At 68.0% G+C, this 24,791-nt stretch overlaps 1 protein-coding gene across 1 annotated transcript; it reads left to right on the plus strand.

Annotated features, from left to right (window-relative positions):
- Positions 1–22,469, plus strand: ARAP3 (ArfGAP with RhoGAP domain, ankyrin repeat and PH domain 3). Its single transcript, XM_044442845.1, has 33 exons — positions 1–1,073; positions 2,089–2,150; positions 2,519–2,589; positions 3,198–3,274; positions 3,686–3,952; positions 4,813–4,882; positions 5,205–5,325; positions 5,746–5,933; positions 6,290–6,396; positions 6,967–7,166; positions 7,453–7,538; positions 7,645–7,827; positions 8,025–8,190; positions 8,587–8,718; positions 8,781–8,934; positions 9,351–9,453; positions 9,657–9,855; positions 9,986–10,049; positions 10,394–10,557; positions 11,591–11,803; positions 12,530–12,635; positions 14,227–14,374; positions 14,466–14,534; positions 15,100–15,174; positions 15,302–15,416; positions 15,805–15,933; positions 16,145–16,278; positions 16,813–16,895; positions 18,065–18,100; positions 18,876–18,939; positions 20,285–20,422; positions 20,879–20,917; positions 21,393–22,469. Exons 1-33 carry the CDS (start codon positions 1–3, stop codon positions 21,969–21,971), a joined length of 5,415 nt encoding a protein of 1,804 aa, XP_044298780.1. The 3' UTR covers positions 21,972–22,469.
- The last annotated feature ends 2,322 nt before the right edge of the window (positions 22,470–24,791 follow it).

The raw sequence follows: 24,791 nt of genomic DNA on the forward strand, positions 1-24,791 counted from the left end.
ATGCGCCCCCAGTGCTGCGTGCACTCGGACATCGCGGACTGGCTGGCTCTCGTCCACCTGGAGCGGTACCAGGGCGCCTTCCGGCAGAACGGGTACGTCCGCGTGAGGGACGTGCTCTCCCTCGGCCGGGACGACCTGCAGCAGCTCGGCATCACGGCCACTGGGCACCGCAAGAGGCTGCTGAACCTGGTGCAGCGGACGCAGGGGCTCGTGGCAGGCAGGAGCGGCGAGATGGCGGGGGACGTGTGTCGTGGGCCGGGCAGAAGCCCATGCTGTCTGGACGGGCCTAAAGCGGAGGAGAAGAGCAGCGTCGGCACCAAGGACGACATCTCCAGGGAAGCCTTTCCCGGCCCCGGGCCTAATTCTGATGTCGATGAGCAGAGCCGGCACCCAGCACCGAGCATGGAGGCGGCTGCTCTGCCGGCCAAGCCGGTGCCCAAGCCCCGAACCGTGTTCCCCCTCACGCACCGAGCAGCCAGTCCCGAGCACACCGCGGGGCTGCCCCCACACGCCTCTCCGCCCGTCCGCGGGCCTGCGCCCTTCTCCGAACAGCCTCCGGGAAGGCCTCCGATCCTGGAGGGGCCGGATCCAGGGGGAAGCAGCACAGTCGCTGAGGGGCTTCCGGCGCCTGCAGGGCGCCTGGCTGGGCCTGCAGAGCTGCCAGCACGAAGTGCCCCGCCGGCCCAGAGCAGGCCCAGGGAGGATGGCTCCGGGTCGGCTTTGCTGGCATCACCTCCTGCGGATAGAGCGAGGAGCGCCGCCACAGGTGCGGACAGAACGCCCCTGCCCTCCGCCCCACTTGGCTTCACCTCGGAGAGCCCGCCTGCAGCCGCTGGTGCCACGGCATCTGCTGCCGCAGCCCTGCAGGGGCGGAGGAAGCCCTCGCTGCCCCTGCCCGCCGTGGGGGAGTCAGCTTCTCCCAGGAGCAGAAGAGAGACGGTGCCGGACGCAAGCGCGCCTTCGCCCGTGCCAGCGCAGAGTGTGGAGGGGGCCGAGGTCCCGCGGAGCCGGCCGCTCCCGCATCCCTCTGGCCTGCCTGTGCAAAATGGGAGTGTGGCCGCGGAGAACCACGGGTAAGTAGCCACGTTCCTCCGGGCAGGGCCCCAGCCCTTTTCTGGGGAGACTGCAGAAAGCGCCCAGGTGGGGCAGGCCAGGGCCCTGATCAGCTGATTTCCCTGATTAGTGTTGCAACCCGTGTTTGCAGTTTCAGGGTGGGCTCAAGCGGACCTTGCAGCCATCTGCCCGGCCTCCGTGCTGCATGTCTGGGGGGCCTGGGCTGGGGCAGAGGCTTTCCCACGTTCTTGCTGGGCAACCTGCCACCTGCAGCGCCCCACAGGCAGAGGATGCGCGCCTCACAAGTGAGGAAGCGGGGGGTGTCAAGCCTCCACCATGGAGCATCCTGAGGCCAGGGCGGGCCACCTGCTCTCTTCGGCAGTCTCTCTTGCCCCCCGCCACCCCCCCCAGCCTGGGAGAACCGGGCCAGAGGAGCTCTGGGGAGCAGGGGCCGGGTGGGAAGGTGAAGGACGTGTCCTTTCAGATGTGCTCTGTGCCAGCAGGGCTTCTCCCGCGGATTTGCACTCCAGAGGGGCTGAGCTGGCAAAGGGGGCTTTGCAGAGATCTGGCTCTTGGGTCTGGCCCTGCAGTCAGACTCCTGAGAAGTGGCCGGCCAGAAAGCTCAACAGAAAACCCACCAGGTCACCTGCCAATGTTAGGAAAGTTTTGGGCAAAGTCCGTTTTCTCTGGCTGAGGCGAAATGGAGCAAGGATGCAGCTGGAGTGTGAGGATATTCGCGGGGGATGCTCCGCTGCGTGGCATTATTTTTGTAAGCGCCTCTGAGCAGCCCGTGTGATTTAAGGAGCTTATATAGGAGCAAAGCCGAGGCACCGCGGCAGTCGGGTGGGGAGCTGGCGGGTGGGAGAGGAGGCGGTTCACGCGGAGGCTCTGAGCACTCGGCCAGGCGGGAGCATGAGGAGGAGCGGAGGGCAGGAGGGGCTTGTCCGGAGCCCCTGGCTGCGGAGCGGGGCAGAGTTCCCAGGAGGGCGCAGGATGGCACCCCAGCCCATTAATGCCGCTTCTCCGTCCTTGCAGCTCCCTGGAGCAGCTCCGACTCGGCCTGCCGCTCACCCCACAGGGACTTGGCAACGGGTCAGGTGAGCGTGAGCCCTGCAGCCCTCCGGGGTGGCACGGAGCAGAGGGGTTCCGCATCTGACCAGGGGAGGTCCCAGTGCCCTGCCTCCGGTGGGGACAGCCAGAGCGCAATAAACCCAGGCACCGCTGAGGGGTGCGGGTGCCCCCAGGCACGCAAGTGTGTCCAGCCGGAGAGCACCGGCTCCACCCATCAAAAGGGCCTCCAAAAAGGCCGAAGGGACCAACCGGAAAGCGTCCCTGTCCAGCGATCCTCGTCCGGGTCCTCCGGCCTCTTCAGAGGAGAGGCACCGTGGGCGGGCAGGCGGGCGGTGGAGGGCTTTCCCCAGCCTCGGCCACTCCCCACAGCCGGTCCGCTCCTCTTGGTCCGCAGGCCCTGCTGAGGAGTCCATCAGCCCCTACTGCGAGAGCGTCTTTGGGCGGTTCTGGTCTGCCCGGGAGCCGGTGAGCACCTCCTGCCCCCCCCCCCCCCCCCCCTCCCCCCCCCCCCCCCCTTTTGTGCCCCGGCCCCCCCCCCCAGGCATGACAAAGAAGTGCAGATTGCGGATTGGGATGGAGGGCGATCCCAGCCATCCAGAGGAAGGGGTGTCTGGATTGGCCACGAGGTTCTGGGAGGCGTGGGGCAGTGCCCGAGAGACGGCTCCAGGCTCCGGAGCTGCCCCCAGGAACCGAGCGGCCGCGGGGGCCGTTTGGGAAGTGCTGGCAGTGACCGGCGACCCCGTCCCGGGGGCACCCTGCCACACTGTGGAGGACGATCGCTGGGGTGGCGGGTGCCCACACACTCTGCCCGGGGGCTGCTGGCCGACCCTCTCAGGAGCGTAGCGTGGGCCGAGGGGCAGCCGGCCGGCAGCGTCGTTCGGCTCGTCCCTTGCTAAGCGCTGGCTGGATTCGCGGGGCTCTCACACACGACGGGAAGGACGATGCGAAAGAGCACAGAGGCGGCAGCCCCTCCCTCCCTAAGCCTGGCCAGGGAGGTTCCAGCGGGGCGCCAGGCCATGCGCAGAGGGCGGCCCCTGCCCCGGCCCCTGACCCTTCTGCTCCCCCTTCACCAGGCCGCGGCGTCCCTGGAGGGACAGGAGTACGAAGAGGTGCCGGAATTCGTCCGGGGCCAGGAGGGAGCAGAGGGCGCGTAAGTGGCTCCCGGGCGCCTCTGCCTCGGGCAGCACGGGCCGGGGGGCGGCCTGGAGTGAGGGCCCGCCTGGGCACGTGGCTCCCGGGCGAGCCGGATGGGTCCCTGGGAGGCGCAGCGCAGTGCTCCGCTGGAGGCGAAGGCCCTCGCACAGCTGCCCTCCCTTGACGTAGGGCCGGGGGGCTCGCGGGACCTGCCCCCTCCCCCGCCCCCTATAATGGGGAGCGTGGCAGTGCCGCTTGTGGCTCCCCTCGCCTCCCTCGTGCCTCTGCTGCCCCTCTGAAGGGCACCTGGGGAGGAGCGGGGGTGAAAATAGCTCCCCGGCCAGGAAGCGGGCTGGTCCTGGCTGTGGGGGCCGGAGCCAGCCCGCCCGGCCTCACCTGGGCTGCCGTGCGCCACCCCTCCCTGCAGGAGCAGAGGTGCCGGGGCAGAAGGAAAGGGCCCCGCTGCCCCGAGGGGGGCCGCCCTTGCCAGCCGCCCCACCGAGAACGAGGCGGAGGGCTACTCCACCGTGGAGGCTCCCAGGCCCAGCGGCTCCCCGCCTGGCCTGCCAGGCCCCCCACGCCCCGACGAAGCGCCGGACGACCTGACCATCTCGCCCTACGCCAGCTACGCCTCCCCGTCGGAGTGGCCGACCCCGGTGCTCAGCGGCTGGCTGGACAAGCTCTCTCCGCAGGGGTAGGTGCCCCGCCGGGGCTGCAGCTGGGCGGGCGGCCTGGGGCGGCGCCGGTCATGGCCCAACGCAACGCGTGCAGTCGATGCGTCTGAGAGCCCAGAAGCGGCTCCACGCAGGGCGGCGGCAGGGGACCAGGGCAGCGGCAGGGGGTCTCGGTGAGTGGGCCCCCAGGGAGTCTCTGGCCACGTGGAGGCCAGCGGCCGCCTCCCCTCAGCCTGGACGTTGGCGGGCAGGCCGTGCTCCCTCCCTCCCTCCCTCCCTCCCTCCTCGTGTGTCCGGGACATGCTGCAGGCCCCCACCAGGGAGTCACACCATTGCCGACTCAGGAGATAGTCGCTTGTGGGAGCTGGCAGAGACACCCGTGGGATTGTGGCGCAGGGAGGCAGCCGCTTCTCCTCCTTACAGGGCATTGGCAGCTGTTTTTCCAAACCAAACAACTCTGGGGGGGGGGACGAGGTGCGGGGCTCTTTCCCCCGGACTGTCCCCACTCCTCAGCGTTGTTGACCAAAGCAGCCCCTCCCTGAAAGATGCGTGTGCCCGGCAAGACTGGCGCTTGGGGGTTGTCGCGCACGTAGGCAGTGCCGTTCCCAGCGTGACTCCATGAAGTCCCGCCGAGCCTTTCAGTCGAGCGATGCCTTTGCTCGCGCCGGGCCAAGCGGCAGACGCTCCCTGCTCCAGCGGGAGCCGCGAAGCCCCCTGGGCCGGGGCTGAAGCGTTCTCATGGCTGGCTTTCGAGGCAGGCGGAAGGATGATGTTCTGCTCAGGTGGCATTCGTCAGGCCTTGAGAGATTCCCGGCCATGTCGTGGGGCTTCCCTGATTCCCTATGGGCCGTGAACGCGGTGCCTCCTTTCCTTCCAACAGGAATTACGTCTTCCAGCGGCGCTTCGTCAAATTCGACGGGAAAAAGCTCATGTACTTTCACCATGAGAAGGTGGGGGCAGAACTGCAGAAGTGGGGCAGGGCGCATTCAAGGGGTGCCGGAGGAGGAGGAAGGAGGGGAAGCTGTGGTGGGCCCAGGTGAACTGGGGGAAGGAGGGCGGCCCGGCCCGGCCCGGCCGGCGTGGGGAGCTGGCGTGGCCAGGGCGGCAGCGTGTGCGAGGGGGAGGCACGCCACGGCTCTCCCCAGGGCCCCAAGGTCTCCGGTGCTTGCGATGCTCCCCTTTCTGGGTCCTTTGGAGGGCCAGAGGAGGGTGCGGAAGCGGGCCTGGCGGGCAGAGGGAAGGCTCAGCTCCCTGCCTGTGGGGCTCTTGTAGGACCCGTATCCCAGGGGCGTGGTCCCGCTCTCCGTCATCGACGCGGTGCGCTCCACCAAGGACAACAAATTCCAGGTGGTCACCAGGCACCGGATCTTTGTCTTCCGAGCTGAAAGTGAGGGTGAGGCACCCCCCCCCGACCCTGCCCACCCTCAGGGCACCTTCTGTAAGCAGGAACGTGAACTGCAGAACGCCCTGGATGCGCAAAATCCCTCCTTAGCCGTGCAAGGGAATTTGTTCCTCAGGCTCGAGCCGAAGTGGGAGCGAGGAGGACGGCCCGATCCAACGGGCTGTCAGCCGGGGGTCTCCACCGTGAGCCACGTGTGTGGGGCGCTTTGCTCTCCTGGTCGTGCGGGATGCCGGGAGCCGGAAAGCCAGAGCGGGGCCGCATGCCGGGGGGCTGCGCCGGGCCCCCTTCCCTCCAGTCCTCGTGTGGGCTGGGGCAGGGCAGTGCGGGACGAAGGTCCCTCGGATGCGTCCGCCGGCTGCCAGCGGGAGCGGCTCCCAACGCGGCCGCGGCCCTTTCGGTGTCTCCCGGCAGCCCAGCGGAGGGACTGGTGCAGCGCCCTGCAGCAGACGGTGGCGCAGCAGCAGCTGCGTTGCCCCTGGCCCGGGGCCAGCAGCAGTGCCCACTTCCAGAAGTCCGGCTTCCTGGAGCTCAAGGGCTACAAATCCAGGCTGTTTGCGGTGCTCTCCCTGGCAGAGATGTGGCTGTACAAGAGCGAGCAGGTGAGGGCGGGGCTGTCGGCGTGGGGAGCGCTCCCAGCGTCGCCTCCGGGGCCTCTCCGGAGCCATGCGGCTGCCGCTGGGCACGATTTCGGGGTGCCAAGGGCGAACCGCAGACCTCCGGGCCCTTTCTGCTTGGCTTGCGCCGCCGTCGCCTCCTTGCGCCGCAGCTTTGCGTGGAAGCGAGAAGGAGCAGCGCAGGGTTGATGTTCCATTAAAAGGCCCTCGGAGCCTTGCTGGGAGGGGGAGCGGCCCTTCCCCACCCAGGGCACGCGGGGGCAGGGTCGCTGCTCCAACTGGGGCGCCGTTCTGGCTGCAAGGCAAGACCTGGTGACCCCTGTCCCATCTTCCACCCGCAGGCTTTTAAGATGGGCATTGCCATCTGCCTGATTCAGATGCATGGCTCCACCGTCCGGGAAGCCAAGGGCCGCAGCTTCGAGCTCATCACCCCCTTGAAGATGTTCAGGTAGCCCCCCTGCGGCTCTGCACAGGCCCTCCCGGCGCGGCCCTGCTGCCCGCCGGCTCAGGAAGCGAAGCCGGCCTCCTGGTTCCAGGGAGGCAGACGCTGCCTCCCCAGGCAGGGATGGGCCTCCGGGCCTCTGCACCGCCAGAGGTGGGGCGAAGTCGGCAGTTGCAGCCCCCAGCCTGCTCCCCGGGGCATGAGGAGCCTGCTTTGCTCTGGAGGTGGGAGATGCTCCCACAGCGCCCTTTTCCTGCAGGGGAGGATACCTGGGAAGAGGGGAGCAGCAGAACAGCCCCCCCCCCCGTGGGTCTCCTGAAGTGCAGGAGTTGCTGCCCCGCCGGGGAAGGAAGGCCTCTGGGCAAGCGCCTGGTTGGCACGGGAGGGACACCCGGGAGGGGCAGGGCAGCTGGGGGGCACGAGGGCGCGGCTGCTCCGAGGGAGGGGTGCCCCGGGGCCCTGCTTCACTGCTTGGGGGGCCAGCAGCTCCCGAGGTGGGGCAGAGAGGGGAGGCGTGCGTGCAGCATCCTGGCTGTCCCCGCGACCCACGGCGTGCCCGGGAACGTGTCCTCGCAGTTTCGGGGCCGAGTCGGAGCGAGAGAAGCGGGAGTGGATGGAGGTCCTGCAGGACGCCATCGCGGAGACACTGTATGACTACGAGGTGGCCGAGAAGGTCTGGTCCAACAAGGCCAACCGGTTCTGCGCCGACTGCGGTGCCCTGAGCCCGGACTGGGCCTCCGTCAGCCTGTGCGTGGTGATCTGCAGGCAGTGCGCAGGCAAGTGCCAGGCGCCGGGCCGGGCGTGGGGAAGGGACGCGGGGGGCCTCACCGTGGGGGCGAAGCGGGCGGCCGCCCCCTCCTCCTGCCTCTGCCCCCACAGGCCATGCCTGTACGGGAGCTGCTCCTGGGACGCGAGCCCCGGCCGGCCGGCCGTCTGTGCCCAGGCTCCGTCCAGGACGTGCGCATTTCCGTGCGGCCCGAGCGAGCCGCCCTGCGTGGGCTGGGCTCCGTGGCAGCTGCGGAGGTGGCACGGCCGCCCCACTTACAGCCCCTGCACCCACAGGCCAGCACCGCGGCCTGGGCACCAGCGTCTCCAAGGTGCAGAGCCTGAAACTGGACACAAGCATCTGGAGCAACGAAATGGTGCAGGTAGGTACGAGGCCTTCCCCCAACCCGAGGCCACGGGCCCCCGGCTGGGTGCCCTGCAGGAGGAGCACCTGGAGCTGCGCGCTGCCACTCTGCCCTGTCTCTGAAGCTCTTCATCGTGCTGGGGAACGAGCGTGCGAACCGGTTCTGGGCCGCGCGGCTCCCACCCTCCGAGGCACTGCATCCTGACGCGACGGCCGAGCAGCGGCGGGAGTTCATCACCAACAAGTACCGCCATGGGTGCTTCCGCCTGCCTCACCCGCAGCACAGCAGCCAGGAGTCGCTCCTGCAGGTAAGCCCTTGTGCACAGCCGTGTTTGGAGCGGCCGGGGGAGCGAGGGCCCATGGCTCTGCCCAGGGATGGGGGGCCTTTCCGCGTTCCGTCCCGGCCGGGAGCTCTGGAGCACCCTTTCGGCAGCCGTTCGCAAGGGCCCTCTCCTCTCCTCTCCTCTCCTCTCCTCTCCTCTCCTCTCCTCTCCTCTCCCCGCAGGCCCTGAATGCGGCCGTGTCCGGGCCCAGCCTGCTGAGGGCCACGCTGCAGTTCTTCGCAGTCCCGCTGGACGAGGAGGCAGGCGATGGCCGTGGCCCTCCGAAGACCAGGCCCTGGTGCACCCACGGGGACGGGGACGGGGACGGCCCGCCGGGGAACGACACAGGTAACCGCACCCTCTGCCAGTGCACCCACACGCACCTGCGAGAAAGAAAATGCAAGCGAGCAAAGGGTAAGAGCGGGGTGATTTCTTTCCTTGGCCACACCACCTGCCCCCCCTTCCACTCCACGCATGGACTTTCTTTCCCTGCAGCCAGAACTCGCTACTTGGAAGTTCAGAGCAGACTGTAGGGCTGCACAATCCATTTTCGGATGAAGGAGATGTAAAATTAAATGCCTTTTCTGCTGGCAGTGGCTGCGTGTTAAGTAGAACAGGGCCCGTTTCGACAGCTGCTGAATTTGTGTTAATCCCACGGAACGGGACATTTGCATTTTTAGCTGCCTCGTTCCGGGAAACTTTTGTAGACAGAAACAAGGAACGCGGGTTTTGTCTGTTCGACAGGCGGCCTCGGCGAGGAGGCAGCGGGGCTGGAAAGCGTCTACAACGAGATCGTGCAGCCCGTCTCCAGCTGCGGCTACCTGCACCGGGCACCAGTGGTGGTGAAGGCCCCCACCCCGAGGAAGAGCCGGGAGGGTAGGTACGAGAGGGGCGGGGGGCGGGCTGGGGTCAGGGCTGACAGCGGTCTCGCCCCGCAGAGTGGCAGCGTGTCTGGTGCTCCCTGGAGAAGTCACTCCTCTTCTACGAGGCGGATCGGGGCCCGGAGCCGCTGGCCAGGATCGACGCGTCCGAGGTGGTCTCGCTGGGCGTGAGCAGGGCGGAGGCGCCGGCCGGCCCGGCCCCCTCCGACAGGTGTGTGCCAAGGGGTGCCCGGCTCTCCCGTCACTCGGGCCGCCCCCCTGCGCCCGGCCAGAGGGAGGGGCTGGCCAGCGGGTGCCACATCGCGTGCCAGCGGGACCCGCCTGCCCTGAGCAAGGAGAGCCCCCGCATGGTGTCCCGAGGCGCCCGCCGTGCCCCCGCCTCCCGTGGCAGGCCTCCGTGGCACGTGTGCCCTCGGCGTGTGGCTGCCACCGATGCCGGGGCGGTCCGCACCAGGCGTTGTGCCGGTGCCGCCGTGCCCGGCCGACCGACGGGCCCCCGGTGGGAACGCGGTGCCCGCTCCGTCGGAGCAGTCCTCTGGCCGGCCGAGGGCGCTGAGGGCTGGGTCGGGGGCTGGGGGGAACGTCCCGGGGGGCCACCCCTCCTCTGACACCCGGTGCCGCCGGCAGGTTCCGCTTCACGCTGGAGCTGTTCCTGGGCGGCGAGCGCATCCAGCAGCTGGGGGCCGACGGGCCAGACAGCCTGCAGGCATGGGCCAGCGCCCTCGGCAAGGTAAGGGCAGCCCCCGACCCACCGCCTCTGCGCGCACCTGCTCCTCTTGGCCGGGCAGGTGGAGGCCCCGCTTGTGCCCGCCTCCCGCCTGTGGGAGCACCGTGGGGCTTCAGGAGAGGCCCAGCCTGGTGGCCCCCCCGCGCTCCTGCAGGCCCCGTCCCGTCCGCACGCGCCCCTGGACCTGACCCCTGCCTCCCCTGCAGTGGCTCACCCCGCTCAGCTGCCACTGCCTGCTGGGCTACGAGTTCCAGAAGGTGGGACGGCTCCACTACAAGTCTCTGCTGAATCCGGACCGGTGGCTGGAGGGCTACTTCCTGCTGCAGAAGGCGCACCTCTTCATCTGCCCGGGAGAGGAGGGGGCGGCCGAGGACAGCATCAACCTGCGGCAGCTGCAGGAGCTCAGTGAGTCCGGGGGGGGGGGTCTGTGCGGGGAGGCCCATGCTGGCCGCCGCTCTTCGTACAGCCACGGGAGCCCAGGCGGGCTTGGCTCGCACGCCCCTCGCTGATCCCTCCTTCCGCTGCCCCCCTGCAGGTGTCGTCCCACTCGCGGAAGGCCCGGAGAAGAGGGACATGCTGGTCCTGGTGGAGATGGGGCGGTGAGGCCCGCGTGGGGAGTGGTTGGGGGATGGGATGCCTCTGGGGCCAGAGCAGAGGGCTTTGGGGCACCTGCCACGCCCGGACACGGGGGGCTCACGTGGGAGAGGCAAGGCCGGGTGGGTGAGGAGGCGGGGCGGCGGGCAGCCCCCACCACGACCCCTCGGCAGGCAGTGCCCCGTGCCCGGTCCTGGCGTCATTCTGGATACCTGGCGGTGCAGAGGGGGATCCGGGGTCGGAAGCAGCAGCACCACGGCCGGCCGGAGGCCAGAGCGCTCGAGCCGGCTGATGACCCCAGCAGGGAAGGGGCCGGAGCGCCCGCTCACTCGCCCTTCCCCGCCTCCAGGACCTTCTGCCTCCGAGGCGCCTGCCGGCTGGACTTCTCCTCGTGGTGCGCGGCCATCCGGGCCTCGGCAGGTGGGCAGGGGAACGCCCTGCGTGACCAGCAGCTCAGCCGGAGCGGCATCCCCATCCTGGTGAACAGCTGTGTCGCCTTCATCACTCAGCACGGTGCGTCTCCGAGGGCCCTGCTTCCGGCTGGTGGGATCCAAGCTTGCCAGTTTCCGGTGACCGTCTCTCGGTGCAGCAGCCTTTGCTTTCCACGCGAGGAAAAGGGCGCAGGCCCCAAGAGGCAGCCCCGGATCATGTCCAGCCTGGAGTGCCTGCCCGTGGGGCAGAAAGTGCTGGCGGGACGCATCCCCCCTCCCTCCTGCAGGCTATCCATGCTTCGGGGGGTCCAGGACCTCCTGGAGCAGCAGATCCGGAAGGGGCCTGGGCGGAACGGAGAGAGCGGGTGGAGGAGAAGCCCCATTGCCTGAGCAGGAGTTCCTCCGTGTGCCGTGGGCTTCAGCCTGCCCAACTGCGCACGGAGCCGTATCTGACCGACTGAGGGCCCGTCCAAGAGCTGCGGTGACTCAGCCATGGGGAGAAGGTGTGAGGGGCAGCGTGTGGGGTCAGCATCAGGAGCCTCGCAAAACCCCGCAGCCGCTCCTTGCCGACGCAGATCCTCACCGAACACGATGCGCTGCCGCGGCCGGTCGCACAGATCACGGCTGAGCAGCGAAGGAAGGATGCGCGCGCACACACGCCGAGCGGGTGGGTGCACGCGTCCCTGCGGTGAGCCACAGGGAACCGGCAGGAAGCCGCGGTCTGCCCGGTGGAGGCTGCGTGCAGGCGGGACGAGCCGCGGAGGCTTTTCGCCACTGTCGGTCGGGCAGGTCGTCCAAACCAGTCGTGGCGTTTCTCCGGGCTGGGTCTTGCCTTTGGAAACAGGGAAGAAGCAAGGGCTCGTTCCGTTCCGCGCCCGTCCCTCGGGGGTTGAGTACAAGTTAAGTGAGGAAGGGAAGCCTGGGGAGGCCTCCAAAGCGGCGGCCTCGCTTGGACTCCCGGCCCGCAGCTGTGGGTGCTGGAGACGCGACGGCCGGCCCGCCTGGCCTGCCTTGGCACGGTCTCGGCTGAGGCGCTGGGCGAGCCGCCGAAACCTGCCGAGCGCCGTTCCTTCACCGGCCGGCCTTGCCCCCCCCCCCCCGCTCTCCTCCCCCAGGGCTGCAGCACGAGGGCATCTATCGCAAGAACGGGGCCAAGTCTCGGATCAAGGAGCTGATGGACGAGTTCCGCCGAGACGCCCGGAACGTCAAGCTGCGCATCAGCGACCACTTCGTGGAGGACGTGACCGACGTGCTGAAGCGCTTCTTCCGGGAGCTGGAGGACCCCGTCTTCACCACCTACCTGCACCCCCGGTGGAAAGAGGCGGCCGGTATGGGGCCGGCCCTGCTGCCCATCACGCCCGGGCCAGCCCCCGGGCCTCTCTTCGCCCCCACAGCAGGGGCCGCTCTGCTCGTCCCAGGGCTTGGCTTCCGGAGCAGCGTCCCGTGAACCAAATGCTCGCGTTTGGCTTCGCTTTCCTGAGGAAAGCACTTCCCGATTGCGAGATGCGCTTGGCAGCAGGACGGGAAGAAAGCTGCTCTCTCAAGGGGGGTGCAGCGCCACAGGGAACAGGCTGGCCGCCTAGCTGTGACCAGTAGGTGCCCCTGCCTCGGCCTTATCTGAATTCAGCATCGGTTTGTCACCCCCATCCAGTCTCTCCCATTTCCAAGCTCCGGTTCAGCCGCTCGGCCTCTCCCAGTGGTTTTGTGTAGGCGTTTCAACATGCGGCGCAGAAATCAGCGGGCTAAAGGCAAAGGGACGGAGCGGAGTCCCTCAGGCCCGCCTTGGGATGCCCGTCTGCAAGGAGGGACTGGCGGCCCCGCAAGCGCTTCCCAGCTGTGCCCCGGAGAGGCGCCCAGGAGGCCAGTCCTGCCAGGCACGCCAAGGCCTTTCCGCCCGCGCTTGCACCCGGCTCGGTCCCGTTTGCACAACTGTGGCTCACGGGGCCAGAGCCCGCCCGAAGCGGCACGCTGGCAAGCTCCAGAGAAAGCGGCTCCATGGCACTGTTGGCTTGAGCCCAGCACGCTGCCAGGTGTCACCCTGCGTTTCTTTCCAGAGATCGTGCCAAAGGCCCAGAGACTGGAGTGCTACAGGGAGCTGCTCGGCCTCCTGCCCCACCTCAACCGCAGGACCCTGGCGGCCCTGATCGGCCACCTGTACCGGTTCGTCTCTCCTCCGCCTCCCTCGCCGCTGTGGCACGGGCGCCGCGCCTTTAATTGGCTTCATTTTGACCAGGCCTGAACTTAATTTAATGTAATTAATGGTCTGATATGCATGGTCCACAACGGAATGCAGAATACCAAAGAATGCTCTGAAGAGCGTGTTTCAGCAATGCAGTAGAGATGAGGAGGAGTCTGTTCGGATTCTGCAAGAAAACCTGCGGGAGGGACCAATAGGAAACGGAAAGAACGAGCACCGATTATTAACAGAAAGAGGCCGTAACTGGCAGTGGTGCTTCCTCTGGGGTGACCTGGGGGAATTACGCAGGTGGATATCCAAAGGCCACTTTCGGATGCACAAGCAGCAGGGCTGTGGCTCTGAGAGTGGGGGACAAGCTCCCCCCGCCCCCGGGGTCTGTCGTTTCTCTTTTGGGCAGGCAGTGGCCCTGGACACAAAGAGGAAGCTACAGTCTGGACTCTCCCTTTCCTCTCGCCCAGCTGCTGCTGGTAGCACTGGCTGATGAATTGGGGAACTTCCACAGGAGGGGCAGGATTAACCCCCCACCCCATCGCCTTCCAGCTGCCTTAAGCCTTCATTCCGAGGGCCGGTGCGCACCTGAAGTCTGTCCGGTGGCATGAACCCTCTGATTCCCCGGGCTCGGCTCCCCGGAATCCAGGCTGCTTTGCAGCAGTCCAAGTCCGGCAGCCTGGGGGGCACCCCCAGCATTTGTGGGCTCCCTCCAGGAATCGGGGCCCACACACTGCACAAGCGACGTGCTCTTCCTCACCGGGCGCCGCCTCCACCAACCGCACCGGGCCGCTCTTGGCACCCTCTTCCATACGCTGCCGCTGCGGTTTGGGCGGCTGCACCTGACGAGGCAGGGTGCCGGTGGGGCAGCGGGGGCCACGGGCCCCGAGGCTCGCTTTGGGTTCGGCTCGCTTTGCAGGACTGGGCCGAGCGAGGAGCAAGTCCGCAGACTGCGAACTGGACGGGCGGATTCCAGGCGGTTGCTCCCAGCCCTAAGCGCACCGAGCGGCGCTCCGTCAGCCCCCGCACGGAGGGGGTGCGGCACGAACACTCCCCACAGGGCGCTCCTGGGCAGAGGGCACTCCTGTGGGGAGGCGGCGCTGCCACCCCCCTTTCCCTTTGTAGCAGGGGAAGAGCAGGAGAAGGTGGGGTGGTGCCATCTGGACCCCCGCAAAGTGGCACAAATGAGGCAGGAAGCAGCTGGGTCTGGAAACAGCCTTGCCAAGCAAGCCCCGCGTGTGGACTGAAAAGATATATTTGCGTCAGGTTCTCCTGTTGTGATTTTGAGCAATAGTCCCATCAGAGCCACAGGCTGGAAGTGGAAAAATGCGTTTGCTTCCATGCTTTTCTGCAACGCACAAGGAAGATGCTGGGGGAGGCAGAGGATGCCCCTGGGTGCTGAGGGAGATCCGGCACGCGGCTTCCCGATCGGATCCGTGTGTCGCGGCAGAGGGGGCGCGCCTGCACCGAGGGGAGGCCGGGCAGAGGCGGCTTGCGGGGCAGGGATGGCCTGGAGCGCCGCCTCGCGTCACTGCCGCTCACGGGCGCTGTCGCTTCCCGTGGCAGCGTGCAGAAATGCGCCGGCCTCAACCAGATGAACACCAAGAACCTGGCCCTGCTGTTCGCGCCCAGCCTCTTCCAGACAGACGGGAAGGGGGAGCACGAGGTCCGGGTGATGGAGGACCTGATCGACAGCTACGTCCACATCTTCAACGTGAGTCCCGCCCCGCCTGCCCCCCCCCCCCCGCTGCCCCACGAGGCCCCCGCCTCACCTGCGCTCTCGCCATCTCTCCCCCGCCCGGCAGATCGACGAGGACCAGGTGTCGCAGATGGACCTGGAGAACAGCCTGATCACCACCTGGAGGGACGTGCAGGTGGGAACCCGGCTCCCCTGCCCTGTCCGCTCAGCCCCCTGGCTGGCAGCCCACCTGGCAGCAGCTGCAGAGACGGCCTTCACGGGCTTGGGATCGGGTGGCTGGGCGAGGGCGGCTTGCAAGCCGTGTGGGGAGCCCCGCTCGCTCGTGAGTAGGCGGCAGGGGAGGGGGTCGCCCTGGCCTCTACGCCACCCGTGGTGCGAGCCGGGGAGGGGTGTAGGCTAGGCTGGGGCGCTGGGAGGGCCCCACTTGTGCCGCGAAACTCCCCGGGTGCTTGGGCCACCCCAACCCGCCTCACACGGCTCTTGCCGCGAGGATCCGCACGGGGCGACCACTGCAGCTGCCTTGGATTCCCCGGAACGGCGACGTGGTGGGGCCAAACCCAGGCGGGGAGAGTCGGGGCTTGACGCTGCAGTTGCCGGAGGGGAAGTGCCCTCCGGACCCCCTCCTGGTTCTCCGGATGCCGACTGGGGCGGGGCTGGGACGGCCGGGAAGAGCGCGCGCCACAGCTGCTGGTTGTGGGGGCGCCCTTCCCACCAGCTGCTCCTCGCCTTCTCCCCGACAGCTCTCGCAGGCGGGCGACATCATCCTGGAGGTGTACCTGGAGCGGAAGACCCCCGACTCCTGCGTCACCCTCAAGGTGAGTGCCGGCCGAGCGCTGCCAATGGGCCGCGGGGTCGGGAGCCGCCCCTCCTGGCGTCCTGGTGCCACGGCCTGCCCCTTGCCTGCGCGGGGGCGCCAGAGGCCTGACCAGCCGCTCCCTGCAGGTGTCGCCCGTCCTGCGGGCAGAGGAGCTGGCGAACCGGGTGCTGGAGATGCGCGGCGTGGCGGCCAGTCTCGAGATGTGGATGACGTTCGAGGTCTTGGAAAACGGCGAGCTCGGTGAGCGGGGGCGTGCCTGGCCAGGTGTCGGCTGAGAGGGGCGCGCGAGCCGCGTTTTGGAGCTGGCGCCTGCGTTTGCACGCGCTTCCAAGCAGCAGTGGCCCGGCGTGCCCACAAGGAAGGCTGGCTTCCTGTCACGGGAGGACTTTGGGAAGAGCCGGAGGGCCCCTGTCCCGGCAGGGCAGCGTCGTTCGGAAGGGTTTGGGCGAGATGCCGCCCGGCGGGCAAGGCAGCCCGGCTGCAGCGTGCCGCCGTGCCCACGCCCCATGCCTCTTTCCCCCGCCCGAACCACAGAGCCCCCGGCCCCCCGGCGGTGCTGCTTTCCTGGCTCCCTGCCCCACGTGCAGCCGGCGCGCCCGGCCCTGACGGCGCCCCCTCCCCTTTCCAGAGCGCCCCCTCCACCCCAAGGAGAAGGTGCTGGAGCAGGCCCTGCAGTGGTGCAAGCTGCCCCAGCCCGGCTCGGCCTACCTGCTCGTGAGGAGGGTGCCCATCCAGGACGCGAGCTGCCTGTTCACCGGTGAGTTGGCCCGCCCGGGCGCCGCTGCCCACCTAGCCCGGGCACCGCGGCCGGGGCCCCGGCCAGAGAAGGGGGCTCCGCCGAGGAGGCGGCCGCGCACGGGCGCCGGTCCACGCCGATGCTCGCGGCTCCGGGCGCCACAGGCCCTGGCAGCCGGCGCCGAGGCTCGCCTGCCCCGCCGCAGCGCTCAGCCGTGCCCCGTTCCTTGCAGGGGCGAAGCGGGAGAGCCCCAAGTGCGGGCTGCTGAGGTGTCGCGAGGACCCCCCCCGGCTCCTGGGCAGCAAGTTCCAGGAGCGCTACTTTGTGATCAAGGACCACAAGCTGCTGCTGCTCAAGGAGAAACGGGTACAGTCCCCCAGCCGGGCCGCTTGCGGGCTCTTTCCACTCCTCCCTTGCCCCTTAGAAGGCCCAGCCTGAGGCAGTGCGCAGAGTGCATTAAAACAAGTTTGCGCCAAATCAGTCTCGAGAGATGAGCAGCGGGAGCAACCCAGCGTGACCAGAAGCGACGGGGAGCGGCAGGAGGTTGCGAGAAAGTAGTTTCAAAGCGGTCCGTTTTCCTCGTTTCATTTATACTGCGCTTTCCCCCAAGAAGCTGTGATGCCCTTCCCAATCCTCCCCATTGTATCCTCACAGCCGCCCTGTGAGGTAGGCCAGGCTGCGAGCCGGGGGCTGGAGAGCCCCATGGCACCACGAGCGTTTGAACCGTGCCTCGTGCCAGCTTCTCGCCCCCCCAGGAGGGGGCACTGCGCTAGGAAGAGCCCCGCTGGCCTGAGGGGGGGGCGGGGGGGCCACCGTGACCAAAGGCTGGAGCTCTTTGGCAATGCCAGTCACATCTTCTGCCTTGGAACCAGGGCTGACCTTGCTCTTTTCCGTGTGCAGAGTGCCAAGCCAGAGCGTGAGTGGCCGCTGGACATGGCCAAAGTTTACATGGGGATCCGGAAAAAGCTGAAGCCACCTTCCCAGTAAGTGGCTGCGGGACCCCCCCACCCCACCCCCCCGACTCAGTGTGGCAGCTGCCACACCTCGGCCCAGCCACCCGCAGGCCTTGCCCTGTGGCTGGAGGCCCGGGGGGACTCAGCACCTTTGAAATCAGACCCGCATGGCGGCGATGGCAGGCCACGAGCCCCGAGCATTCGCGGTGTACCTGAAACAAAAGGTGCCTCCCCTGCGAGCGAGGCTGGCTCTGCCTCACACCACGGACGTCCTCCCCGGGCAGCACGTTGGGGTCCCAAGGGGGGGCACCAGGTCCGGAAGGCTCCGAGCATTTCTGCACACTTCCCGGTGAGACGCTGAGCAGAGCGCTGCCTCCCCCGTGGAATTTCCCTCGGCCACAATGGGCACGGAGACACACCCACAGCCGTGAATCCTTGTGCAGCGCACACGCCGGGAAATGGCCTTTCCGCACGTACGGGCGGGATGGAGAGGACGGGCCTCGACCCGGAGTCCCAGCTCCCAGTTTGCAGAGCCTTTGAACTGGGCTGCCAGTGGCCCTGAAGCTCCCGGAGAGCACCCGGGCTGCTGCCCGCTTAATCCACTCACGCAGACTGGACTGAATCACCAGGACAACCCCGGGCCATCCGGGCACTGTCCCGCTTGCCGCTCCGCTAGCGCACGGGGGCGCCGGCGTCGCCAGCCCAGATGTCCGCCAGTTTCACAGGCAGCCCGGCACAGCTTCGCACACCGCTGCCTCGGTGCCAGGACTTTTGAAGAATTCGAAGCCGTCCTGCATAAGTCAGTGACCTCTACTGTCCTCATTGCTAGTGCTGGCCAGGAGTTTCCAGCCCGGATCTAATATTAAAGGAGAAAGCAGAGGTCTCTGGCTGGCTTTCGTGGAATTTTTCATGGGTCCAGGGAACAGTGCTTCACCTGTGCGGCTTCCCCATGTATTTCCACCGCTGCTTCTAATTTTCTTGCCAGAAAAGTACCGCACTGTTAAAAAGGAAAGGGCCTGCACGCAGTGGCCTTTCCCTGTTGCCCTGCAGCCTCTGGCTGGAGCCCCCCTCCGTCCAGCGAGACCTCGCCCCTTCCTTCGGTTGGTCGGAGTTGCTGCGGCCGCGTCCAGCTGACCTCCGGGCTCCCCCCCACCCCCGCTTCTAATGCTTGTCTTCCTCTGCACTTCTCCCTGCTGCAGGTGGGGCTTTACTCTGTGCCTGGAGAAACAGCAGCTGTGAGTATCTTTTCCGTTCCGCCTCATGGGTGGGTGTAGGGAGGGAGAGGCGCATCGGCCTCCCTTCCAGCGTGTCCCTTGAAGGCCCAAGGGACGGGAGGACCTGCCCCAAGCAGGCCGCCTGTGGTGCAGGGATGAAGGCCCCCCATGCCCCTCGGGGACGCCTGCTTTGCGGCTCGGCCTGGCTGTGCTGGTGCCCAGGGCCTGCTTCTCCGAGGCCCCCTGCCCAGCAGGCCCCCCAGGAGCGGGCCGCACTGCACAGCCAGTGCGGAACCATCATCCCCAGGCAGGGTGAGGGAGTGCAATTCCCTGCCTCCCTTCGGAGCCTCCTTCGAGGAGGACCCCAGGTGGGGCCCTCCGGGGCCATGAGATGCCCCAGGTGAGGCTTTCGCAGCATTTCATGGGCATCCGGGCGTCCTCCACCATGTGCCACGCTCCCATGCTTTCCCGCCCTTTCTTCCATCACCTTCCTCACTACAGAATATCAAAGCGACAAGGACGGAATAGCTTTGGACTGGTAGTGCAAAGCTTGTTTTAAAAATAAACGGAGCTGCGTGTTCCATGGCCATTTATTCCCGAGATCCTGGAGGCAGATGGGGGGGGGCATCCACCTCGTGACCTGCTTATGGGGCTAGCTCTTCGTGGCGCCCTCCCTTTCCTCGGAGAGACTCCCGACTTCCTGGTGTCGCCAGGACCGTTGCGCTGCCTCTGGTCAGAGCAGAGGCAGAGAGGCCGGCCAGCGTGAGGGCACTAACTGGCGGCGTCTGCCCTGCAGGTACTTGGCGTGCTCGGGGCAGGCTGAGCTGTGGGACTGGACCACCAGCATCCTGAAGGCCCAGGTGCGTAGCTTTAGCTCATCCGCAGCCGCGGGCGGTGCCCTTTTCCGTCCAAAACTGGGAGTGCTTGGCTGCTTTCCAGCTGTGTGAGAAAACTTGCTAGTCCCACCACGGTTCTTCCTTCTGGACTGTATGGACTCACATCTGGCAACGGTGTCTCTTGTGGCAGGAACACACAATCTTTGCGGGATCTTTTGTGGGAGTTCTGCCAGCCACGGACCACCCTTGGGCAAAGCTGAGCTACTCCTGAGCCTCCCCCGAGAACTGTACCTGCTCTCCCCAAAGGGACCAAAACGATCCTGCTTTTGAGGGCCGTGGGAGGGAAGGCCCCTCATCCCTCAACAGGCGTCGGGGGTGGCGTCAGACGGTCCAAGGCACCTGGTGGCTCAGCAGGCCAGGCCCAGGCAGCCGGCGCAGCAGATGCTTTCTCTGCGGAGATCATTCGCTCCGTGTGGCAGTTCTAGGAGCATCATCTAGATGCCCCATAATCTAGTTGCCACATTGTGGGCAGTGGAGGGTCGTGCAAGACCCGCTGAGCGGGAGGGACTGCAGTCGACAAAGCTGGTGCTGCAGCTGTTGTGAGGCAGGGAGCCAAACCTCCGGCACAGTGTGTGGAACCAGGATCCTGCCCCAGCCTCACCGGCCCTTGGCTTGTGTTCCAAGGGACCCGCTTCCTTTTGACTTCTTCAGCTCTACTTGAATGCTAATGGCTCGGCTAAGCAATGCTAGTTTCCTCCAAATATTAAACTTGGTCTATTTAGCCTAGGTCTAGGCTAGGCTAGGGTTTAACCTAGGCTAAAGCAAAGACCCAAAGTCTAGAATTGCACATTAAGCGAGCCAATCAGACAGTCTCTAGGACTGAATTCTGCTGTTAAAACTGTTCCGTTGATAATCAGATTTAATTGGGGGGGGAGGTTCCCCGAGTTTGAGAGCCTAAAGCATGGGTCCTCAGACTAGGGCCCACGGGCTGGATCCGGCCCGCCACAGAGGTCCTGGACTTGCTGTGTGTGCGCGTTGCCCGGCGGCGGCTTGCTCACGCAGAGATCGTTTCGGACTCGCTCGGAAAAAGCCAGCTCTGCACGCGCCCCGCCCCCCCGCACGGCCTTGCCGGCCCGCGCCCATCGCTGGCATCTTGCAGCTGGGCCCCTGGCCTGAGGCACAGTGGCAGTCATGGGGGAACGAGTTTGGGGTCAAAGGGCTCAGCCGGGGCGTTGCCGGGTGGCTTTTGCACGGCCCTGCTGTGGGGGCAGGCGGGACGGGGCATACGCCCGGGCCGGGCGGGGGGAGCTGCCACGCACGTCAGGCTGTGAGCGGCGGTCCGAGAGACACGGTCCCCTCCCTCCCGCAGCATGACGGCCTCCGCCCCATCATCCTGCGCCGGCGCTCCTCGTCCGACCTGGCCAGGCAGAAGTTCGGCACCATGCCCCTCATCCCGCTCCGCGGGGACGGCACCGACCCCATCATGCTCTCTGCCAACCAGACCTTGGTAAGGTTGCCCCCGCCCCCCACCCCCCCGGTGCCTCCTCTCCCGGGAGAGGAGCAGATGGCCGAGCGCACAGCTGCAGCAGGCGCCTTCCTGTGCCGGACGCGCCAGGGTGCCACGTACGCGGGGCTGCACTCGCGCGGCTCCTGGCGTGTCGGCACCGGGGACCCTCACTCGCTTCCAGAGGACGCTGCTCCTAAGGCGCCCCAGGCCCGGAAGCGGCCCTCCCCTGCGCTCTCGCTGCGCAGGCAGGGCCTTGCTCACACGGGAGCCTTCCGCGCTACGAGGGCTTCCGCGGCGGGTCGGCAAGGGCCCCAGGAGAGCCTCGCGCAAGGAGAGTGCCTCGGCCCCCGGGAACGGGCAGGGGCTGCGCGGGGGGAGCCCTCTGCACCCGCTCTGAGCCCCCGGCCGGCCGTCACCTTGGGCCTCACCTGCCTGCCTCTCCCCTCTTGCTTCCAGCGCCGCCTGCACACGCGGAGAACGCTGTCCATGTTCTTTGTGAGTAGCTCTGCATGCACGGCCCGGCTGGTCCCGCTCAGACCCCCCCCCCCCGTGCGCAGAGGGATCCCGAGCAGGGGCCGCCCTGGGAGCCTTCGCGGGGTGGCTGCCGGATCGTGCCGGGCTACGCTCTGCCAGTTTCCCACGAACCGCGTGGCCCTGCAGTCCGGCTTGTGGAGCAGCCACGGCACGGCCCATGAAGCCACCCCCGCTTGGGGGAGGCAGGCTGTCTGGTGCGGTGGAGCAGGAGAGGGCGGCAGCACCCCCACGCCCGCCCTCCCGCAGGAGCCGCCCCAGCTTGCAGGCGGAGCCCGGGGCTGGGCGGCTGCTTGGAAGCGGGAAGGCCGGGTAGGGCAGATGGCCTCCCGCGCCCGGAGCGGGCACAGCCAGCGGTCCTCGAGGGCAGCTGCCCCGGGGAGCGCCGGAGGGCGGCTGCAGGCCCTGCCCCACCGACACCTGTCCTCTTGCCCCGCAGCCCACCAAGGCGCCTCAGGACGCCGTGGGGGAGCAGCAGGAGGCCACCGAGTCGGAGCCCGTCTACGAGGAGGTCGGCGGCTTCTCGGACATGGATCTTCCAGAGCTCGGCCCCTCCCTGCTGCCTCCTGTGGACCGGGCCAAGAAGCCCACCCCTCTCCCGGAGCAGGGCCCCCCCAGCCCCCCGCCGCCCTGCCCAGCCCCCCGGCCGCCTGGAGCCGGCCCCATGAGAGCCTGCCACCCAGAGCATGCCTCCGCAGGCAGCCCTTCGGGGCAGGGGGTGGCCTCACGCGCCTCCCCGGAGAGACCGACTCAGCCCGGCCCCAGCCAGGCATGGCACCCGCCTCCTGCGACACCCACGGACCCTGCAGAGCGGCCCCCTGGGACAGAGCGTCCGGTGCAGGACTCCAGGAAGAGAAGCCTCCAGGCAGAGCGGCCCGTCAGCAGCAAGCTCGTGCAGGAACTGAGCACGGCCGTCCTCCGCAAGAGCGAGCGCCAGAGCCCCGGCGCCCCTGGGGAGCAAACCCCCCCGCCGGAGGATGGGCCCCAGGCCCCGCGCCCTCGGGACTGGCCGCTCTGAAACCGGAGTGGGCATCCGCGCCAGCCCTGGGCCCATGCGTGGGCTGTGGCAGCCTGCCGGCCACATCCCCCCCCTGCCCACGGCAGGCATCTTGGCTCCCCCCGCACCCCTCCGGACCCTCCCCGAGCCTGGGGCGATGACAGGAGGCGAGAAGGAGCGGGGTGCCGGGGCGGAAGGCCCTCCCCACCTCTGCCGGGGCTCTCTCAGGCACGGGCCCCCGGAGCAGGCAGGGGGCCCTTCCGGTCCCGGGAGCAGCCAGGCAGCCTCCTCACGTCTCTGTGCACGGGGCCTGCGGCGTCTGAGCCGTCCGCGCTCAGCTCAGCGGTGCTGTGGAGCATCCTGGCGGGTGAAGGAGGGATGGGAGCCGCACTCGGCCTCCCTGGCCCTTGTGCGAGGGGAGGCGCAGGAAGGGTGCCGGCAGGCCGTCCGGAGAGGCAGCGGGCGCGTGGGTGCCCCCCCAATAAAGAGGGACCGTCTGCACGTCCGAAGCAACTTTAATCGGGTGGGTTTTTGTCTGCGCGCCGTACTTGACCGTGGGAAGGCGGGGGGCGGGGCGGGCCGGAGGCGCCCCGAAGTGCTGGTCTCGGGGAGTGAGCGCCCGGCCAGCGGTGCTGCGAGGCCGCCGGGCTCGCCGGGACGGGGCGCGGCGTGCGGCAGCCGGCCGGCCGGGTGCGCCATCCGCGCGAGGGGCCTGCGGCGTGAGGCCCATTCGCACGGCTTTATTGCGGGCCGGGGAGCGCCCCGTGCTGAGTGCGGCGGCGGCGGCGGCGGCGGCCGGGACGCGCCCTCCGGTGCGCGGGGGCGCGAAGCTGCGTGCCGGCTGTCCGCTGCGTGGGGAGGGCGCGGGGCGCGCCGCGGCTTCGTCCGTGCTGGCTCGAGGTCAGGTCCTTGTGCGTCGCTCGCCGCCGCGGCCCGGAGCCGCGCAGACCTGCAAGAGAGGCGGGCGGCGGTCACGCGCGGGCAGCTGCCCAGCCTCGCCCCCCGGAAAGGCGGGCGGCGCGCCCCCTCGCGCCGCCCGCCCGGCCCTTGAGCTGCGGGCAGCCGGGGAGCGGCGCGGCGCACGTCCCGCCGCGCCAAAGGGCCGGGTGCGCTCGCGTGCGCCCCAGGGAGCCCCCTGTCCCTCCGGAAACGCCCCTCGGGCGGACCCCAGGTGCGATCCCCGCACTTGGCGGGGTTAAGCCTTGCGGAGGCGCCCCCCCCCCCCCCCCCCCGTTGCAATGCATTTTGATTGTCTGTTTTCACGAACTCCGCAAACGGCCCGGGGAGCCCCGGCTGTGGGGTGGTGTAGAAGATGATGATGATCATCATCACATCATGTTAGCACAAGGTCCCTGTGCAAATGCTCGGGTCCTTAGGTCAGCAGATGCAGAGACCCCTTTGTGGGGGGCCAGGGCGCCTGTCAGGGATGGTGGGACAGATGTGGGTACGGGATGCAGCCGGCACAGCCACTGGCTCCACTGGGGGACCGCTCTGCAGAACATTCCCGTCCTTCCCTTACGAAAAAGGGACGCTGCTCGGAATGCCCTCGGGGCCTGGAGTGGTCCAGCCGCATGCATGGCGAGTGAATGGGGGTGCCACCCGGGCACTGACACGCTTGGGGAAGGGAGGGCGCTTCCGGGGGCGTTCCTAGTGGAGAGGTTCCCCGATCCTGAGCCGAGCTCCAAGCGGAGGAGGCCGGAAGCACTGCGAACGCCCCACAACGAGCGCTTTGCTGCACGGATGGGGCTGAGGCTGCTTCTGTGGGAGCAATGGAGAGGCCACAGTAGGGGTCCAGGAGCCCCCGGGGATGGTGCCAGCAGCGCATCCTGGGGCTTCCCCCTCCGCACACCCCTCCTCTCTGCTGGAGCACCTCTGCCTGCACCCAGGACACTCTTAGGGGTCTGTGAGAAACTTGGTTTACAAATCCAAGTTCTCCCTGACCCCAAATACTTGCTGGGCATCCCAAGGACCCCACACGGGTCTTGGCGAATCTTTTTCACGTTCTGGAAGGGATCCTTTGGAGGAGCAGCAGAATTAGGAAACATCTTCTGGGGGAGGGGAGGCCCCCCCACTGCTGGGAGAGGCCCCACTCCTGTGGGCACCCACCTAGCCCTACTTGGAGGAGGTGTCCAGAGGCCGGAGGTGCACATGGCACGGCCTTCCAAGTGGCCTAGCCCCCAGCCGCCTTGGCTTCTAGGTCAGCGCCAGTGCTTCAAACTGGGCGCAGCAGGACTTTGCCAGGGCAGGGGCACCTCTGTCCCGAAAGGCTCGCAGCAAAGCTCCGGAAGAGCCGCTCGCGAATGGTGCCACCCTCCTCCGGGACCGAACTTCTGCTTACTGGCCCTCGCTCTTCCCCGGGCATCCGCTGTCCCGTCTGGATGCTGCCCGCAGATCACAGCTGCCCCACGGCACTGCTGCGCCCCCCCAGCACTTTTGGGGAGGGGTTGAAGAGCATGGGGGTCAAACGGGTGGCAGTGGAATCCCGAGTGCCCCTGCTGCAGAACAGAACGGGAATCCGGCGGCCCCTTCCGGGAACAGCCGTCCCCACGTGAGCAGCACTGTGGCTGATCCAGAAGGACAGCCCGCTCAGCGGTGCAGAAAGCCCCGGAGAGACGCGGGAGGATGGACGCGGCGCGCTCCTCCACCCGTCCTCCAGCGGCGGTCGTCCTGCCCGGGGCCCAGAACCGTTTCCTTCCCGTCACTGGGAAGCAGCGAAAACGAACCGCGGCTGCATCTGAGAACGGCTGCAGCTGGCCAGCAGCCGCTCCCTGGAGCCCCTGGTGAAGCAGGGGGAGGGGCTGCCCGGCGTGGCTCCTTTGGGAGGGTTTCGACGGCAGGGCC

The sequence above is a fragment of the Varanus komodoensis genome, unplaced genomic scaffold (assembly GCF_004798865.1).
Source record: "Varanus komodoensis strain SLA01 unplaced genomic scaffold, ASM479886v1 scaffold40, whole genome shotgun sequence".
Taxonomy (NCBI): Eukaryota; Metazoa; Chordata; class Lepidosauria; order Squamata; family Varanidae; genus Varanus; species Varanus komodoensis.

Coding starts and splice junctions, on each gene's coding strand:
- ARAP3 (XM_044442845.1), top strand. CDS start 1: ATGCGCCCCCAGTGCTGCGTGCACTCGGACATCGCGGACTGGCTGGCT. Junction 7,167..7,452: donor GATCTGCAGGCAGTGCGCAG/GCAAGTGCCAGG, acceptor CTGCACCCACAG/GCCAGCACCGCGGCCTGGGC. Junction 12,636..14,226: donor CTGATCGGCCACCTGTACCG/GTTCGTCTCTCC, acceptor TTCCCGTGGCAG/CGTGCAGAAATGCGCCGGCC.